We start from the raw sequence: 17,690 nt of genomic DNA, 5'->3' as shown, positions 1-17,690 counted from the left end.
CCAGGGTAAGGGCTCACACCCGTGAAGAAAAGCGACCCGCTGACCAACCAAACGTCTTGCAATGATTCCCGCGTTGAGAACATCGCTGCGCTCGCGGCCCGTTATGGGAGCGGTGAGGCCGTTGGCTCGCTGGAATAGCACCAAGGGCGACGACCGCCTGGTCGGCCCGTACCCCAAGGTCAAGTTTGAGTACTACAACGAGCGCCCACAGTACCCCGATGTTGAGTGGGACGATAAGCAGTCCCGTCGCAATTTCGGAGAGCCCCTGCATCACCAATACGATCTGATCGATACATGGTCGCCTGACCACTTTAGCCAGCGACCGGACTCTACGTCGCTGCGCTGGAATCTCTATTTTATTGCCATCATCCTCGGCTTCAGCGGCTACTGCTACTACACGTTCGAGGGGCCTAACTTTGTTCGCCGCTCCTTCCCGGACGGCCTCAAGAAGTCGTTGGGCGACGAGTCCACTCATGCTCGCGTTGACGTCGGCTGGAGCGAATAACCTAAATAAAAACCCTCTCCCGTAGTGCTGCTGTCTGTCTCTTCAACCATGCTGATTAACCTGGGCGTTCGCCTGGCAAACTATATCGCGGCGCCTTTTGTTGAACGGGCGACTAATTGGGCCGTGCAGGCAATCGAAAGCATTCCTCCCGAGACCCGGCGGCGGTGGATCACCAGACTAGCGTACGTGCTACGCCCGCTGTTTGTTTGCGTCGACTACTTTCGCCTGGCTCTTGTCCGGGGGTACGTTCACAACGCCAAGTGCGCCCGCGTTCTGTCCGCCAACACTCACGAGCTCAATTCGCTTGTTTACAGCGGCAAGTCCCCGGCAACGTCGAATAAGCCCTTGTGGACTCGCCATGACGCCACTGAAAAGACGACGACCGCGGCGCTGTTCCCTGTGATGCTGCTAGTTACGCCGCTTTTTTTCCTCAGCGACTTTGCACGCTCGAAATTCGCAGACTACTTGCACCCCAATACTCATTCTCGAGTCGAGACACTTTTAGACTCTATTTGGGCCGTCCAGTATGGATCGGTGATTAGCTCTTAGATAATTTATTTTCCTTTGCAATGGTAATTTCGCAGCCGCTGGGCAGCATCAAACTGACGAATGTGTCGCAGGTGCGCATGCGCAAGGGCAAGCGGCGATACGAGGTTGTCTGTTACCGGAATAAAGTACAGGACTGGCGCCGCGGGGTCGAAAAGGACATTGACGAGGTGCTGCAAATCCCGCAGGTGTTTGTGAACGCAGCCAAGGGCGAAGTGGCGAACGGGTCGGATCTGAAGGAAGATTTTGGCACGTCGGACGTGAACGAGGTGGTGCTTGAAATTTTGAACAAAGGCGAGCTTCAGGTCGGCAGCAAAGAGCGTCAGCTTCAGCAGGAGCAGGTCCAGGCGACTGTCTTGGAGGAGGTGGCGAGAAAATGCGTGAATCCGCGCAACAATTACCCTTACACCGTTTCAATTATCCAGAAGCTGCTGCAGGAGCTCGATTTCAAGTTCTCATCCACCAAGCCTGCCAAGGGACAGGCTCTCGAAGCCATCAAACTGCTGGTCGAACGCCAGGTGATTCCTATTGCCAGAGCACGAATGCAGATCCGAGTGAGCGATGACGCTCAGCACGCTAAAGAGTACTGGGAGGAAGTCACCGAGCTTGTGGATGTTGAATCAGAGAACTGGGACACCGAGTGGGAGCTAGTGGGCAAGATCGATCCCTCTGACTTCCGCACAATTGACAGGCTTGTTTCGGAAAAATCACACGGCCTGGGATTCGTGGACGTTGTATCTCTTGACTACTAAATAGGCCGCTGTGAAACGGCCTCAGTTATATCTATTACCCAGACACATGCAAACCCAGATCGGAGCGGCGCCGTTCACCACACACGACATGATTCAACGAGTTTCGTCACAAAAAGCAGCTCTTCGCGATCGTCTGGTCCTGGGGGCTGCCCAGCTTTGGGCCCTACTGCTCCCAGTCCAATTACGAGCTTGCGCGTATCGTCCGGACTTTGTCGCATCACCATAGAAGCAATCACCGACGAATACAAGCTACCTGCAGTGTCTTCAAGAGTAGCTCCGAGTAGTGGTCTAGGAGTGAGCCCAGGCAGAATGAGTTCTGAACTCAAAACGCCGCCCGGCTGCGGATAAAGCTGGCATTCGAATATTCTACCGCATTTATCATTTTTGTAAACCATAACAGAAATCGCCTCCGCAAAACTCTGTGCAGTGACCGTATACTTGACCCCCTTTAGTTCTTCTGTTTTGTCCTTCTCCACGGCCTCCAAGTTTGTCATCTGGATAGAATCCACCGCATGTCTTCGTCGCGATATGCTGCTGGGCAGGCACATCAGCGAGAGCGCACGCAGCTGTTTGCGAATGCATCGCCTTATACGCCGTCGCAGATGATGCGTCCCGAGACTCCTAATGCGGCTGGCGGGGCAGAGCCTGCTGGCAGCTACAGTGACTCGTTTCTGGACCATTTGGAATCTCAGCACGACGAGCAGATTTCCGGACTCACAAGCAAAGTGCGAATGCTCAAGGATATTAGTCTGAAGATCGGAGAAGAGGCCAGGGCCTCCAGCACGGTTTTGAGCTCACTTGAGGACGGCTTTGAGAGCGCACGCGTAACCGTGCGTTCGACAATGACAAGAATGGTGCGCAGCGTTCGCGAGGGCGGCGTGAGCTGCAGCAATTGGATATTTCTATTTGCATTAACATGTGTGTGCTTCTTTATTGTGTGGATGCTTTGAACGACGGAGCCAGTAGCCGGGCGATTTTCTCCAGCCATTCCGCATCGACTTGGTCGAATCCATTCAGCTCGGTGCAGTCAATATCAATCACACCAACAATCCGACCTTCATTGATAATAGGAACCACAATCTCGCTCTTGGTATCGCCGTCACAAGCAATATGGTCGGGGTGGCTGTGGACGTTTTGCACAATTTGGGTTTTGCCAGTGGCGGCAGCTGCTCCACACACGCCGCGGCCAAAGTCGATGGTTTGGCAAGCAACCTTACCCATAAATGGGCCCAAAGCCAGCTGATTCGCGGTAGCCGTAGTATAGAAGCCCGCCCAGTTAACATCTTTCTGAGGGCTGGGCTGGGAATGGAAGTGATGCCACAGCAAGGACGCGGTGTTGGCGAGATTGGACACCCAGTTCTCAACCAGCAGCCCTTCCAGCGACATCACCAGCATCTCGTACGACTCCACTTTGCTCAATCCGGCTTGGAAATTCGCATTGTCTGCGTGCATGATTACAAACCTAAAAAGACGAAAGGATCAATTCATAAGACATCTATATATATTAGCGTTCGACATGACCAGTGAAGTTCTCACGTCGATAATCCAGGTGAACGAAAGCTCTCTCTACGGTGGGCATAGTTTCCATAGCATACTGCACGGACTCTGCTAGATCGTGGCTGTCGCGTAAATTTAGTTCCTTATCCAACAGTAGATCGACCTCGACCATCAGTTTATCGCCGGCATGGTAAGCGTTGAAAGCTGTAATGTATCGGATATTTGAGCTGAACCGCATGCACAAATACAACAGCTGCTGGCGATCTTCCGGGCTCGCGGCAGCACCGGATAGGTTGTCGATGTGCTCCATCGCCGTGCCACCCCACGATTTAACGACGTACACCGACAGGAAAAGAGCACCTAAGGGATCCATTCGCCAGCTGTGAAACAAGTGGCCGGCAAGAGGGAAAATAATGGAAAAAGTGTTGAACATAACGTCTGTAACAGCGTCGAGCGCCAGCGCCTGGACTGCACTAGATTGGACGTTGCGGCAAAGATAGTACAAGACAACTTTCACCAGCACGGTAACGACCATAATCAAGAAAGAAGGGAACGTGATTTCTACGAGTGCACCCTTGTCCCCCAGTAAACGCTCGACAGATTCGTCGGCGACTTTAAGAAATGAAACAACCATGACCACACTGAAAACCAGCACGCCAATAGGCTCTAGTCGGGAGCGGCCGACCGGATAAAGGTGCTTTGTTTTCCAATCACGCTGATCCGCGACTCGAGATGAAATAAAGATAATCACCGTTGACAAGAGGTCCAACACCGAGTCAATCAACGAGGCGACAATGGACAGCGAATCGGTCATGTAAAATACCACTAGTTTTCCGAGCAAAAGCACTACGTTAGCAGCCAAATTGGCGTTGATCCAGAATTTCACAGTCGACACAGAGGTCCTGCCCCTTTGGGAGGCATTGTGGATGGTTGTGGGAATCGGACGGCGCTGCCGGGGCTCTTCAACGCCGATGTCATCTCCATACTCTTCAAGCAACGACACATTGATGCCGCTATCCAGCAGCTCGTCGACTTCAACCAAATGTTCAATCTGCTGGTTCATATCTTCATAGTAATCTCTAGCATCTCGCGAGCTGTTCAGTAGATCAGCAGGCGTTCTATAAGCAGATTGCCAGTCGAACAGCGGCGCCGATTTACCAATTAGCCGTTCAGACCGTAACTCCCGCAGAATCTCTGTACGCACGGAGGCGTTCTCCAAATCATCCTCCTCAGTGCGCACATGGTGGTCATGCTTCCACGGCGACGGGTGATGAAAATTCATCTCCTAATCAACCAAGTTATTCGAGCCGTTTACTCCTCTATGCCTTGATTGTAAGACCACACAAAGACGGCCGTCAAAAAAATCTCGTTTAGTCAACTTCACCTATCTATGCCGTCTCATCAAACCTAACCCGCACTGTATGAGAAGTCGACCGGCGATGATCCGGCGGCAAAAGAGCCAAGTAAGATATATAAATAGTACAAAAGTTAAAACACCAGCTAAAAGGGGCCCATTGGTCGGCCGGGGCGGCGGCGGTTTTTCTGGAATCGGTTTGTCCGCTCTCCTATAGAGAAGTCGGGATTGTTCTGGAGCGCTACCTCGGATCGAGTGGGTCCAGTCAGTGGCACTGTGCCTGCCAGTGTCGGCGGATGAGAGTACTGGTATACAGGTGCCCTCTGGCTAATTGAAGTGTAGGCCGAGTCCGAGTGTGTCGGCGAGTGAGGTGTGCCATAGGTGTAATTCGTGGGTGGCTCTTCTCTATAAGTCGTTGTTGGAACTGGTTCAGCCATGAATCGTTCTAGAGGCGTCCGCTGGGGTGGCATATCCATTCCATTATTGTATCCAGCAGGTATGTTCATTGGTGTGGCTGGCTCTGAATCAACTGGCGGCAGATCATTACGGTACATTGATGCTGTGTTGATGTTCAGGTTACCCTGACGGCCAGGACCGAATTGCGCACGGTTTCTATGAGGAGGTGGCGCAGGCTGTAGCGTTTCATCGGCGTAGTCGACAATCGCTTGATGAGATGTAGATCTAGCGACCATTGGTTCATTGACAGTGGGATGACCCTGGGGTGCCTGGCGTGAACGGGCCATCTCGGGATCACTCTGGCCATTCAGTGACGGCGATTCCATGCCTCTCATATAAGTACCGGCTGGAACTGGTTTGAGTTGATGGGGCGGCGGTTGAGGACGAGGAGGTGGAGCACCTGCATCTGTAGCCGTCGGCCGCCGATCTTCAATCGGGAGCGGGGGTTGGCGTGCAACATAGTTTGAAGGCAAGTTGGGCAGCATATGACCGGTCGGAGCGTTCGGTCTTTGTGGTAGTCGAGAGCCAGTAGACCGCGAGCTATCGTCTGATTCGAGACGGGTAAGTTCAAACATGTGGTTTGGCTTGACAAGTTTATCCTCATCTTGGTCGTTAAGAAGGCCGACGTGAGAGAGCTCGCCCATTTCGCCGTAGTCTGTGCCATTCTTACCGGACGATAGTTTAGCGGCCCGGGAGCGACGGAACAGACAAAGGACGACAAAAGAGGCGGCATTCAGAACAACTGCTACCAGTGTGAACCAACCAGCAAACGAAAGATGATTGACAAACAGCAAAATCTCGACCAGGAACGCCAAAAGTGTGACCATAAACACCGGAACAGCCCATACCAACAGGATCAACAAGTAGGTAGGTCCCCGGACGCAATTGGTGACCAGCGAGCCCAAAAACAGCAGCAGAGTGCACCCCGTGGAGACTACGTGCACAATCAGCAGCCTGCTCAGTGAGTGGCGCGCGGAGCGCGGCAAGCTGAAGCTCTCGCCGCTGGGGATTTCTTCGTAGCCAACATGGATACCCGAACAGTTGGATCCGTCGGCTTTACAGTACCCCCAGATACCATATATGTAGCCGTTGAAGTTGGCAAGAGTGATCTGAGTAGTTACCGGGACCGAAACAACCGCGACCATCTGAAACCCGAACGACAAAAATAGCAGGATGCTCAGCAGCAAGGCACTCTTACTGAACCCCATCGTGAGTGTGATGTGGCGTCTACTGAGCTAGTTCAGAGCAATATCAAGACGGATCACACAAATACGCGAGTAGATGCCGTGTATGTGTTGAAGAAAAGCGATCGTTTGTGCAGGCGCACAAGGCGGTATGAGACGGTTATTAAGGGGTAGTCAAATCGTGATCGACAGTTTGACAGGGTGCAACCATAATTTTGGCAGTGGCGAGGTATCAGTGTTAAAGAGTGAGGTTTTTGTAGTTCGTGCAATAGTGCACCTCCGTACGCGTTCTAAACTGCGTTTATCGCTACACTGCCCATCTCCCGCATGCACACCCACTGCAGGCCACTGCACTGCAAAACGCGTGATAAGCAGTCGCACCACGTCGCACGGCGCTCTGGGGTGGTTTGGGCATGAATAAAGACGTTTAGGACTATAAAGGCGAGCAGTGACTCGGCGACACTGGTACGTAGTTATTTATATCCATCGTTCATGCACCACTAACCCGAAACACGCTTTGGTTTCACCCGTGGGCCCCGTTTCGGTGGGTGCATGCTGAGTCTGTCAAAGCACAACCAAATCGAGAGCGCCTTAGTACAGTGAAATACAGTGTTTATGCGGGCTGGCGATTACGGCCACCCGAGCCACTACGGTCCACACAAAAAATGCCAACATACTGGCATTAAGTTTCCCCCACGCTAGTCTCACCAACATCCCTCGCGCTTACCGAGGTTACCTAACCGATGGACCATCCAGTTATTCAAGAGCTTCTAGACACTGGCCGTTTTGTTGAGCTCAAGCCGTACGATCCTATTGAGCAAGGACCCAAATTCACTGCTGGGGTCTTGATGACGATCGAAGGCGGCATTAGGCCCACCCCAACCGTTTTGATGTCCACCGAGGCAGACATCGAGGCCACCGGCAGCGCAGAGCTGTACTCTCTCTACCATTTGGGCCACCGCCTCACTGGCCACTCAGGAATCGTCCACGGTGGTCTGCTGGCCACTTTGTTGGACGAGGCTCTTTGCCGATGCGGCTTTTGTATGCTTCCCCACAAAGTTGGGGTAACTGCATCTCTCAACGTAGACTACCGCCGGCCCACCCATTGCGACAATTGGATGCTTTTGCATGCGAAAACAACCGAAGTAAACGGTCGCAAGGTCTGGGTTTCAGGTGCAACCTACGTCTTGCCCCCAGGTACCGAGCATGTCGTTGGTGATCTTGACAAGCTCGAGCCGACAATGGAGGCCAAGCTGCTCGTTGTCGAGCCCAAGTGGTACGAAAGACTACTGGATGGCCCAGCTACCAGGCTGCATGAGCAAAAGCAGGTTGCTGAACTCGAGCAGTTCCCGGATCAACAACCCTCGGTATAGACATAGCATTATAGAGTACATACGATCAGAGTTCGGATCTATTGAGTGTATAGTATAGCGGGTCCTGCTCGAATACGCGCTTGCACATTCGAACCTCGCCCGTTTCGTAGTCTGGCAGCGAAATGCCTGATTTCACTACTATTGGCAGTTTCATGACCGCTCGGTGAACTGCCAAAGATCCGGGGATGTGACTGTATTTGATCTTGGCGACCAGTTCGTACCGGCGGAGGATATTAGGTGTTTCAAAGGAAGGTCCCACTTCGTCCGGGACAATCGATGTAGTGCCCGCGGGAAGTTCCAAACTTTGGTGACGGCCATTGGCGGACGAGTACCTGAGTTTCAGTTTTTTTTCCTTGATGAGCGGAATACGTCGTTCAAACTCACGGTGAATATGCAGAGCTTTGGCGTCAGTAATTGCGACAACGTCCACGATCACCGACTCTATAACGATGGTGGTCTCAATGTTTGCAAAGACTATCGTGATCGATGGCACAAACTTGACACCGGGAATGATTGCAGTACTTGAGCCAAGCTCAAAGAATGCATCTGTACATGTTTTGTGGCGCCCGCGCCCCCATTGGTTTAGTCTCCGCCAAAGCCCCGTCGCAGACATGCCCGGCAGCACTACGCTACCGTTGGTACGAACGACCGCATGGTCCGGGGTGTTTTCTGCCTCATCTGGATCGGCGGGAAGAAAAACAAAAAATTGCTTTGTCGATGTCGGATAGCTGAATCGCGACGGCTTGTGCAGAGACGCCTGAACAAAGTACTGCACCATTGTGTTTCCATGCAAATCCGACATTGAAGGCGGAAGCACAACTGCCTTACGAGTACGAGTGCCAATATCCCCTTGCGGAACCGCATACGTTGGTATCACGAACTCAAAGTCGAACTCATGGCGACCGACTCCCATGGTGAATCCGTGAGCGGCCATGTCCGACGAAGGGAACAAGATCTCAACATCATTAAGCACATCATAGGACTCGTGTTCTTCATTTGTGATTCGTTGGCCCTGCTCCACGGTTTCGGTGAGATTGGTAGTTGAAACCCCACATATAGCCACTTCGAGTTTGGTCACGTCGGTAGACTTTGTGAGCTCAAGCAGCACTTTGCCCTTGATGGCATCCCCCGTCGTAAAGTAGTGAGAGGTGTCCACCACTAAAGAGAGCCTCGTTGACATCTAGCTACTAGAATTGACGCGTGATTCAGTCGCCAGTCAGAGTCTCGTCTTGTTTGCAACGTTGGGTCAAGTTTACCGGCGGCCTACCTTAGGTCATCGGGGCTTTATGCGGGGTACGACGACACTCAAAAGCCGTGAGCACTTAGCTGGTCCATCACGTGGAGGTACATAAGCGGAGCGTGGAACTGGGCGTTTCTGAGAGCGCGCGGCTTCAAATGGGTGAGGTTGATGACGTCCCAATGGTCACAATTATCGAGCGTTCCTTGGTACTCCCCCCATTCAGCAGACTTGCAGCTGACGAGCCCGTCGTTGTCGCCTTCTTTTCTGTAGATTATACCCCACGGGACTCTCAGCCAACTGACCCAATTGGGGAAAAACCGGGCGCCGTAGCTAAAGTATTTCACCGTCGGGTCGTCAAGAACATTTTTATTGAACTCAGCCATTGACGTCGTCGAGAGCTGGGCTAAAGCACCAAACGCTGTCGGCAGCTTGGATGTGACATCAAAAAACACGTCTGCGGCAGATGTGCCGTGGTGAGGGGTGGAAATTGTCGTGAGCGACAGCACCTGGATTCTTTTGGCAGCTAGTTTGGCAATCAGATACCGGGCGTCTAAGCCTCCCATGGAGTGGGCTATAAGGTTTACCTTACGCAATTCTTCTTTTCCTGAAATGCTGTCGTATAGAATTTGCGCCCGGTCGTGAATTGAGGCAACCGGTGGAACTCTACCAACCTCAACTTTGGCGCCATACTTTTCTAGAGTTTCGGGTATGTTGTACCAGTAATCGAGCTTGCCGCCAGGAAATCGCAGCGTGTCGAAACCAAAGAGACCATGGCACAGAAATATAGGGTACTTTGGCGCCCGATACGACTTGCGAAGAGCTTTGAACTCGTCGATTAGGAACTGCCGTCGAGCCATGTGACGTAAGATCACGGAAGCCGGCGAAGGTTCAGCGGTCCGAAAAGAGTTTGCTACCCGGATGCCCATAGTTATTTCTACATTCTGGGCCGACACCTTTTTGGCAAAGTAGTGTAATAGCGCCAGGTTCTGGATTTTCGGCTATCTGGACGCCACAGACCTCTATCGCTATTCACAATGTATAATGACATCATGCATCCTCGGTACCATGCATACGCTAAGTTCCCCGACCATTCTGCAACAGAAATTCAAATGCAAAAATAGGCGACGTCGGTGGCCCAGACTAACTCAAGATTTGGCCGCATAGGAAGTGGTTGCACCTGAACGAGAACGATATTGGCAGTAACGACAGTGTCAGATGCAAGGGCGTCAACGAACCGCTAGCCAAGTCTCGCAACACTAAACACAAACCAGCTTTTCCGGTGTCTGAAACCGCCTCCACGCATGAACAAACCGCACATCAATCCGTGCCGCAACTGCGTAGGATAAGCGGTATTGCGTCAACCTTCTGCATCTTCCACTGGTGGAACCTTTAGTCACCGTCGCTATTTAACTTCCCCCTGGTTCTACCGCTGCACCGCGCAAAAGAGACATTTTTGGACACGACGCGCTATATTGGAACCACCGCGTACCTCTGGCGAGATCACTGTCTGAATATATATGGTCGATATGAGTGACACGACTGCTGCGCCCCAACCTCAACAGTTAGAGTCTGTTGGCGACGAGCCAGCGCCCACGAGAGAAAACCTTGAATCCAACGTGCTCCGGATGCAAAACCACCTTGCTGGCATACTTGACGTTGTCGACGAAATGAAGCGCAACTGTTCCCGGCTGCAGTCGGAGAACAAGTTCATCCAGGAGTACATTGAGTCTCTTATGATCAAACGCCGTTCTTCAGAATCCAATTAATGCGAAGCTCTGGCCGTTTATTTATTCAAGCATTACCGTAACAAAATTGGCTTTTTACCTTTCTTTTGCATCAACGCTCTATATAAACTAGTTACACTAACTCAAGTAGCGCTCGTTGACTTGTTTTCCTGCGAACGACTCCAAGCCTTCGCCGCTGTAAGAAACATTAGGATAGATCTCGATAGGTTGGGAAGTCGCGCCCACTGCCGTCAGCCAGCGCGCACCTTCCGCCAACAGGTCATCTCTGGCGGTTTCCGGACAATCTTCTCCAGAGCCCGGGCCGTTCTTTACCGGAGAGAACTCGTCTTGACGAGCGACCTCTAAAGACGCAAATTTGTCCAAGGAAACCTGGGGGAAGATGTCGAAAACAAATTGCTCAAGCTTGATGCCATTAGGACGAGACGGCTTGACAGTCTCACCGGTTGATTCGTCTGCATAGGGGATCTTTTTGTTAGCGACATGATAGGGCAATTGCTTGGCCAGGTCAACAGTTTTCAGCAAAAATGCAGTAGAGTAGTAATGGTTGACAATGTTTGCTGCTCGCAGTTTCAAAAGAGAAGGGTCGTTCTCGTCTTTAGCCTCTGCAAGCTCTTTGGAAATCTCGGAATATTCAATAACTCCAGGAGCACCATCTTTACTGACAATCAGACCAACAGACTCGCCAGCATTACGCTTTCGCACCACTTTCACTGCAACATCTGCCTTCCGGGCAGCTGCAAACCCAATAAATGACGGGTCGGCAACTTTGACCAGCGAGTTGTCCACACAGTACATATGAACATGCTCAATTCCGCGAGTTTTCAAGTCATCAAGCACACCGCTTTCGTATAGTGCTTTATAGACACCGCCATTTCCATCGGGCGCGACAGCGACCTTGCCAGCTGACTCGAGAATGATCTTGCCATCTTTTGTTAGGCAAGGCAGTACGCCCTGCTCAAAGAAAATCACATCGCTAGACGGTAGACCGAAATAGTTGTTTTCCTTGAAAAAGGCCTCGGTAGGCGCACGGGTGGGACCAGAAGTCATAATGTACCAGGGGACCCGACAACCAGATCTGCCAAACTCCTCACCAGCAAGCCGTGCAACTTTGGCAATCCGCTCAGCTTGGAGCTGGAATAGAGATTTGTTGGATGGCAGGCCAATATTGTAGCATCCTTTAGGAGCCGAAGAACCAAGGCGAGTTCCCTGACCGCCCGCAAGCAGTAGCACAGCAACCTCGCCGTTCGCAACAGCCTCAAGGCCCTGTTTACGCCACGATTCTAAATCAGCCGGATCAGAGTCAAACATGGAGGCGACAACCTGGGCAGGCAGCGGCTCAATTACACCCTCGCTCTCGGTGTAGTCGCCGGCCCGTTTGGCGATGTCATTGATCTCCTCAGGGTCGAGTTTGGACAGCTGGCGGTCAAGAGACTGCCGCTCCTCAGCCGAGAGCTTGGAATAAAAGTTGTAGACGTGGCCCTGGCCGGCCTTTGTGTACTTTTCTTGTAATGACATTTACAGTCAAACCTAAATATAGGGCTAGGTTACATAAAGTACCTATTTCTGGCAGACCCATATGGGGTAGGGTGTTAGGGGGTGTCTGTGTCAATGAAGCGCTCTAATCTGGCTGCAGAATTGTATCACGAAGCAGGGCGCCGCGTGCCTCGTGGCTCAGCTTAGGGTTGTGGGGCAATAAAACTGCCTGTTAGCTTGAAATCGTGCCCCTATTCTGGGCTGGCGGTGAAAAACTGGTTCTCTGAATCCAACACCCGTGCGAGAACGCCCCACGCTTCTGCTTTTTTGGCTACTGTTCCTGCATGCCGGTTCAGTGGTGTTGCTGACATTATACATTACACCATAAATTTGCATTTCTTAGGATTGCACACAAAACTAGTTTTGTTCACTACAACCACTGATTATTTTATTATATTGCCAACCAGCACTGATTGGCTGCATAATCAATTTGACATCTTGAATTAGTATCCTTCTGTCTCTTATATTCTGGACTATTTTGCTGCTCTATTGATGACGCGATCGTACAATGCCAAGGAACTAGCAAGGTCTATTCATTTCTATATCGATACTGGATACAGTGCGGATTCCAACGTCTTCTCGGGCGTCCATGATAAGGATCTGCAAATTGCGCTGTCTCGTCTACAATACCAAATCAAGGGCGAGTTTTTGAAGAAACAAGAGTGGGAAATGCTGTACAAACGTTTGGAACGCCAACAGGCGGATATTGACAATCAAATACACACCGCAAATGACTTGGAAATCAAGCTGAATGATGCTCAGGGCGTCGTATCTCTATTAACGTCCTCTATGGCTACTGCAGACAAAATGGAACCGATGGACGTCGACACATTGCGCAGCGAACTTCAAAAGGCTAGGTCCGCCAATCTGGCTTTCCAGCGGGCCCTGGGTGAAATTGGTGAAGTTGTAATTGCCGTGGCGCAGGGTGATTTGTCCAAGAAGGTCATTGTGCACGGCCAGGAGCTGGACCCAGATATTTTCAAGTTCAAGAACACAATCAATACTATGATGGACCAACTGCAACGGTTCGCGTCCGAGGTCACCCGCGTGGCGACAGAAGTAGCAGGTGGCACCTTGGGTGGTCAAGCTGAAGGCGATGGCACGCAAGGCGTTTGGCGTGAGCTCACCGATAACGTCAATGTCATGGCTTCGAATTTAACCGACCAGGTACGCGAGATTGCAGATGTTACTCGCGCTGTTGCTCAGGGTGATTTAAGTCGAAAAATCAACGTGCATGCTCAAGGAGAGATTTTAGAGCTACAAAAAACTATCAACTCAATGGTTGATCAATTGCGTACATTCGCATTTGAAGTCACGCGAGTGGCGCGTGAAACTGGTGTAGAGGGCAGACTAGGCGGGCAGGCCCGTATCTCAGGAGTTGAAGGCATTTGGAAAGAACTTACAGATAACGTCAATGCCATGGCATCGAATTTAACAGACCAGGTGCGTAATATTGCCAAGGTTACTACAGCAGTTGCCCAAGGTGATTTGTCTCAAAAAGTCTCGGCATCATGCAACGGTGAGATTCTTGATTTGAAAATCACCATCAATCAAATGGTGGACCGTCTGCAAACGTTTGCCACTGAAGTTACAACCCTGGCTCGTTCGGTAGGTACTGAGGGTCGGCTGGGTGGCCAGGCTAAAGTTGAGGATGTCGAGGGTGCATGGAAAGACGTTACTGAGAATGTCAATGTAATGGCATCAAATCTCACTACTCAGGTGCGTGCTATAGCTCATGTCACTACTGCCGTCGCCGAAGGTGATCTGTCGCAGAAAATCGATGTCCATGCTCAAGGTGAAATGCTGGCCCTAAAGTCTACAATTAATACAATGGTTGACCGTCTACAGTTGTTCGCATCTGAAGTCACTCGAGTCGCTAAAGATGTCGGTATCGATGGAAAACTGGGTGTTCAAGCTCAAGTTTCCGATGTCGACGGACTGTGGAAACAAATTACCACTAACGTTAATACCATGGCTTCAAATCTCACGACGCAAGTCCGCGCATTTGCCCAAATCACTGCTGCTGCAACAGACGGTGACTTTACTCGCTTTATCACTGTTGAAGCGTCGGGTGAAATGGGTGCTCTGAAATCAAAAATCAATCAGATGGTGTTCAACCTTCGTGAAAGTATCCAGCGCAACACGGCTGCTCGTGAAGCTGCCGAGTTTGCTAATCGCACCAAGTCCGAGTTCTTGGCCAACATGTCACACGAAATTCGCACACCAATGAATGGTATTATTGGTATGACCCAACTAACCCTGGACACTGAACTCACCCAGTATCAGCGTGAAATGCTCTCTATCGTTCACAATCTGGCTAACTCTTTACTGACAATTATTGATGATATTCTTGATATTTCCAAGATCGAAGCCAACCGTATGACAATCGAAAAAATTGCATTCTCTTTACGGTCCACCGTGTTTGGTGCCTTGAAAACTTTGGCTGTCAAAGCAAACGAAAAGCCATTGGTGCTTTTATACAACGTTGACAACACATTCCCTGATAGCTTGATTGGTGACTCGTTCCGCTTGCGCCAGGTAATCTTAAATTTGGTTGGCAACGCCATAAAATTCACCGAACGTGGTGAAGTGGTATTGACGGTCCAGAAAGGAAACCCGCCAACCAACCAACATGGTGAGATGATGATCGAATTCTGTGTATCAGACACAGGCATTGGTATTAAGAGCGATAAGCTCGACCTAATTTTCGATACATTTTGTCAGGCCGATGGCTCCACCACCCGTAAATTCGGTGGTACCGGCTTGGGACTTTCGATCTCCAAACGCTTAATCAATCTTATGGGTGGTGACATCTGGGTTAGATCTACCTATGGTCAAGGCTCGCAATTCTTCTTTACTTTAGCTCTCAAGCCGACCACACCCGCCTGGGAACCTTTGCTCGAGACCTTGGCACCGTTCTGTGATCACTATGTGCTGTTTATCAACACTGTTCATTCCGAGTCTGAGGCAGAAGATCTTATGCACAGCCTTCAGAAACTCAAGTTACACTGTGTTGTGGTCAATCATGTCGACACCGAGTCACTTAACGTCGACAATGCTAAGCAAAAGTACGATACAATTATTGTTGATACGTTGGAGGTGGCAGAGCAGCTGCGCCGCCTGAACTATCTCAAATACATTCCTTTGGTACTTTTGAGCCCGCACATCCCGCGGGTGAATCTAAAGCTTTGTTTGGATTTGGGTATTTCTTCTTACGGTAACACGCCTTGCTCAGTATATGACCTTGCCACCACTGTTCGATCTGCGTTGGAGAGTCGTGCAGCTCCACCCAACGAAGATGGCTCGCAGAAGTACACGATCCTGCTTGCTGAGGATAACGTGGTGAACCAACAGCTCGCCGTGCGTATTCTGCAGAACTTTGGTCACAACGTGGAAGTGGTTGAAAATGGCCGTGAAGCATTTGACGCTGTACGGAGAAAGCGGTACGACTTGGTGCTTATGGATGTTCAAATGCCCGAAATGGGTGGCTTTGAAGCTACGGCTCATATCCGAGAGTGGGAGCGTCGAAACGTTCGGGCGAGAACGCCTATTGTAGCACTGACTGCCCACGCTATGCTTGGTGACAGAGAGCGGTGCATGCAGGCCCAGATGGACGAGTATCTTAGCAAGCCACTCAAGCCTGCCTTGTTGCTGCAGACCATTCACAAGTGTGTCTACAACGTAAACCAGCTGCGCAATTTAGCGTTGGGCCCCTCGGTGTCCAGCAAATCAGCGGTGATCCCAACAGATACCGTCAACAGTGGTCTCGCCGACAGTTCGGCTACTGCCTCAGCAGCCACCAATATGGCGTGCCAGATCACACCGCTGACCGACGTCAACGTCTCGAAACCATCTCAGTCGTAATTTATTCGTGTCTAGATTTGCTCATACCTCCAATAACTAATGCGGCGAGTCCGGCAACCCCAATTCTAGACGAAAGCGCAGTGGCCGGAAAGACATTCCATGCGTACTCCAGGGCAGCCCAAACAGGGAAGCCTAGCCAGCCCAAATCGGCCATTAAAAGTGGGACCGTCCAGTATAGCCATGAGTAGAATTGGTAGTGCAAAGACCGGGCAAATAACATACCAATTGCGTTTGCAACCGCGAGGACTCTGACGCTGTGCCGCGGTGTGAGTGGCTTCTCGAAAAACTGAAGAGCCATGACAATAAGAAAACTGATGTGGCCAAATAAAAGCGTGTATGCAAACTGCTTGGACTGAAACACTTCTTCGGGCACAAATTTCCAGTTCACAGTCCACTTGTACATGAATTGTCGCCCGAATTCGAACGCACCGTTCACATACTCTCTCCAGTACTCTTTGAATGGCCACCAGACAGCTATTTGGACACCAAAAAATGGAATTGCAAGGAATGCAGCCCTAAATTTCATCATTTTCCAGTACACCAACGCAGCGCCGGGCAAAAACAACAACGCGCTCATTTTAACACTAACCGCGCAGGAAAACAGCAGAGCTGAGGTAAAAACGCGTCTGTCCAGCAGCATTCTGACGGCTATCACGACAAACAATGTAGCCCAGCAGTCATTGAACAAGCGCAAAACGTAAATGCTATGCAGCCGTTTCGACAGAACAATGAACACCGCAGAGTAGAACGGCAACTTGACTTTCCGATAAATCGAAAGAACCATTGCAAGTGTGAGCAAGTACAAGACCATATAAATCAGCTGAGCTTTGACGATATTCGTGCCATTGTCGCAGAATCCGTACAGCATGTCGAAAATCATCACGTGACCTCCAGGGTACACGAGCGGACCAGTACCCCCGCGAATTTGGCTGTAGTCCCGCACGCCGCTGTTGTATAATTCAATCTGTTCCATGTACGCCTTCCAGTCAATCTCTGTGTATGGTATTTTCCAGGTAACAAGGCCCGTGAGCCCTGCGTCTGCCAGCCATAATGCCGGCCAGGCCAAACTCTCCAAAAAGCCCATTTGTCAACTCCCACCTCTCCGTTATTCCTCAATGTTCAGTACTAAGGCCCTTGGCGGAGCGCATTTGCTCGGATACTCGTTAGTTTTTGGAGCTACATGCTACCAATCGTTTTATGCCGGGATTATGGCTTACAAGGCCCTCAATCTAGACAACTTTTCTGCTCTCCAGAACCGCTTGTTCCCGGGCTATTTCGGCCTTCAGACCGCCGGCTCCGCATTCCTTATGCTCACGGTTCCGTTTGTGGCCACCCGCTGCCATAAGGTAGCATTGGGTATCTCATTGGTTAGTGCCCTTATCAATCTGGTTGTGATTTTGCCCAAGAGCCAGCGCGTCAGTGCCGCTCGGGCCGCCCAAGCAGCCGCTGAGGGCAAATCGTGGCGTGACCCTGAGATCAGCGACGAGCTGCGCGCCTTGAACAAACAATTCGGCCATTTGCACCGGATCAGTGTTCTTTTGAATTTTGCCACTGTGTTTTCTCTGGGCTATTATGGTATTAAGCTTGGTGGCCGTCTTTAAATTAGTAGCTATTGTTGTACATAGACTTCCCAAAGCGTTG

The 17,690-nt window shown here is 50.9% G+C and overlaps 15 protein-coding genes across 15 annotated transcripts; 7 read left to right on the top strand and 8 right to left on the bottom strand.

The window, feature by feature from the left end:
• Nucleotides 1-61: 61 nt before the first annotated feature.
• B9G98_00886 (hypothetical protein) lies at nucleotides 62-505 on the top strand (the record flags this gene model as incomplete). Its single annotated transcript, XM_024807444.1, has 1 exon — nucleotides 62-505. One exon carries the CDS (start codon nucleotides 62-64, stop codon nucleotides 503-505), a length of 444 nt encoding a protein of 147 aa, XP_024663212.1.
• A 48-nt stretch (nucleotides 506-553) lies between these two features.
• Nucleotides 554-1,054, top strand: B9G98_00885 (hypothetical protein; the record flags this gene model as incomplete). Its single annotated transcript, XM_024807443.1, has 1 exon — nucleotides 554-1,054. One exon carries the CDS (start codon nucleotides 554-556, stop codon nucleotides 1,052-1,054), a length of 501 nt encoding a protein of 166 aa, XP_024663211.1.
• Nucleotides 1,055-1,074: 20 nt separating this feature from the next.
• B9G98_00884 (Ribosome maturation protein SDO1) lies at nucleotides 1,075-1,803 on the top strand (the record flags this gene model as incomplete). The annotated part of the gene is made up of 1 exon (XM_024807442.1): nucleotides 1,075-1,803. One exon carries the CDS (start codon nucleotides 1,075-1,077, stop codon nucleotides 1,801-1,803), a length of 729 nt encoding a protein of 242 aa, XP_024663210.1.
• A 74-nt stretch (nucleotides 1,804-1,877) lies between these two features.
• On the bottom strand, nucleotides 1,878-2,483 carry B9G98_00883 (hypothetical protein; the record flags this gene model as incomplete). Its single annotated transcript, XM_024807441.1, has 1 exon — nucleotides 1,878-2,483. The coding sequence occupies one exon, from the start codon at nucleotides 2,481-2,483 to the stop codon at nucleotides 1,878-1,880; it is 606 nt and encodes a 201-aa protein (XP_024663209.1).
• Nucleotides 2,484-2,733: 250 nt separating this feature from the next.
• On the bottom strand, nucleotides 2,734-3,255 carry B9G98_00882 (Free methionine-R-sulfoxide reductase; the record flags this gene model as incomplete). The annotated part of the gene is made up of 1 exon (XM_024807440.1): nucleotides 2,734-3,255. The coding sequence occupies one exon, from the start codon at nucleotides 3,253-3,255 to the stop codon at nucleotides 2,734-2,736; it is 522 nt and encodes a 173-aa protein (XP_024663208.1).
• A 52-nt stretch (nucleotides 3,256-3,307) lies between these two features.
• Nucleotides 3,308-4,582, bottom strand: B9G98_00881 (Metal tolerance protein 4; the record flags this gene model as incomplete). Its single annotated transcript, XM_024807439.1, has 1 exon — nucleotides 3,308-4,582. One exon carries the CDS (start codon nucleotides 4,580-4,582, stop codon nucleotides 3,308-3,310), a length of 1,275 nt encoding a protein of 424 aa, XP_024663207.1.
• Nucleotides 4,583-4,800: 218 nt separating this feature from the next.
• Nucleotides 4,801-6,318, bottom strand: B9G98_00880 (pH-response regulator protein palI/RIM9; the record flags this gene model as incomplete). The annotated part of the gene is made up of 1 exon (XM_024807438.1): nucleotides 4,801-6,318. The coding sequence occupies one exon, from the start codon at nucleotides 6,316-6,318 to the stop codon at nucleotides 4,801-4,803; it is 1,518 nt and encodes a 505-aa protein (XP_024663206.1).
• A 719-nt stretch (nucleotides 6,319-7,037) lies between these two features.
• On the top strand, nucleotides 7,038-7,667 carry B9G98_00879 (hypothetical protein; the record flags this gene model as incomplete). The annotated part of the gene is made up of 1 exon (XM_024807437.1): nucleotides 7,038-7,667. One exon carries the CDS (start codon nucleotides 7,038-7,040, stop codon nucleotides 7,665-7,667), a length of 630 nt encoding a protein of 209 aa, XP_024663205.1.
• A 25-nt stretch (nucleotides 7,668-7,692) lies between these two features.
• B9G98_00878 (Arrestin domain-containing protein 3) lies at nucleotides 7,693-8,847 on the bottom strand (the record flags this gene model as incomplete). The annotated part of the gene is made up of 1 exon (XM_024807436.1): nucleotides 7,693-8,847. One exon carries the CDS (start codon nucleotides 8,845-8,847, stop codon nucleotides 7,693-7,695), a length of 1,155 nt encoding a protein of 384 aa, XP_024663204.1.
• A 125-nt stretch (nucleotides 8,848-8,972) lies between these two features.
• Nucleotides 8,973-9,764, bottom strand: B9G98_00877 (Lipase 2; the record flags this gene model as incomplete). The annotated part of the gene is made up of 1 exon (XM_024807435.1): nucleotides 8,973-9,764. The coding sequence occupies one exon, from the start codon at nucleotides 9,762-9,764 to the stop codon at nucleotides 8,973-8,975; it is 792 nt and encodes a 263-aa protein (XP_024663203.1).
• Nucleotides 9,765-10,424: 660 nt separating this feature from the next.
• B9G98_00876 (hypothetical protein) lies at nucleotides 10,425-10,673 on the top strand (the record flags this gene model as incomplete). The annotated part of the gene is made up of 2 exons (XM_024807434.1): nucleotides 10,425-10,437; nucleotides 10,474-10,673. 2 exons carry the CDS (start codon nucleotides 10,425-10,427, stop codon nucleotides 10,671-10,673), a joined length of 213 nt encoding a protein of 70 aa, XP_024663202.1.
• Nucleotides 10,674-10,769: 96 nt separating this feature from the next.
• Nucleotides 10,770-12,167, bottom strand: B9G98_00875 (UDP-N-acetylglucosamine pyrophosphorylase; the record flags this gene model as incomplete). Its single annotated transcript, XM_024807433.1, has 1 exon — nucleotides 10,770-12,167. One exon carries the CDS (start codon nucleotides 12,165-12,167, stop codon nucleotides 10,770-10,772), a length of 1,398 nt encoding a protein of 465 aa, XP_024663201.1.
• A 510-nt stretch (nucleotides 12,168-12,677) lies between these two features.
• B9G98_00874 (Histidine protein kinase NIK1) lies at nucleotides 12,678-16,049 on the top strand (the record flags this gene model as incomplete). Its single annotated transcript, XM_024807432.1, has 1 exon — nucleotides 12,678-16,049. One exon carries the CDS (start codon nucleotides 12,678-12,680, stop codon nucleotides 16,047-16,049), a length of 3,372 nt encoding a protein of 1,123 aa, XP_024663200.1.
• A 1-nt stretch (nucleotide 16,050) lies between these two features.
• B9G98_00873 (Dol-P-Man:Man(5)GlcNAc(2)-PP-Dol alpha-1,3-mannosyltransferase) lies at nucleotides 16,051-17,133 on the bottom strand (the record flags this gene model as incomplete). The annotated part of the gene is made up of 1 exon (XM_024807431.1): nucleotides 16,051-17,133. One exon carries the CDS (start codon nucleotides 17,131-17,133, stop codon nucleotides 16,051-16,053), a length of 1,083 nt encoding a protein of 360 aa, XP_024663199.1.
• A 31-nt stretch (nucleotides 17,134-17,164) lies between these two features.
• On the top strand, nucleotides 17,165-17,650 carry B9G98_00872 (hypothetical protein; the record flags this gene model as incomplete). The annotated part of the gene is made up of 1 exon (XM_024807430.1): nucleotides 17,165-17,650. The coding sequence occupies one exon, from the start codon at nucleotides 17,165-17,167 to the stop codon at nucleotides 17,648-17,650; it is 486 nt and encodes a 161-aa protein (XP_024663198.1).
• Nucleotides 17,651-17,690: the final 40 nt, after the last annotated feature.

The sequence above is a fragment of the Wickerhamiella sorbophila genome, assembly GCF_002251995.1.
Source record: "Wickerhamiella sorbophila strain DS02 chromosome Unknown contig1, whole genome shotgun sequence".
Classification (NCBI taxonomy): domain Eukaryota; kingdom Fungi; phylum Ascomycota; class Dipodascomycetes; order Dipodascales; family Trichomonascaceae; genus Wickerhamiella; species Wickerhamiella sorbophila.
Note: the sequence above shows the minus strand (reverse complement) of the source record. Positions and strands in the feature narration are given on the sequence as shown.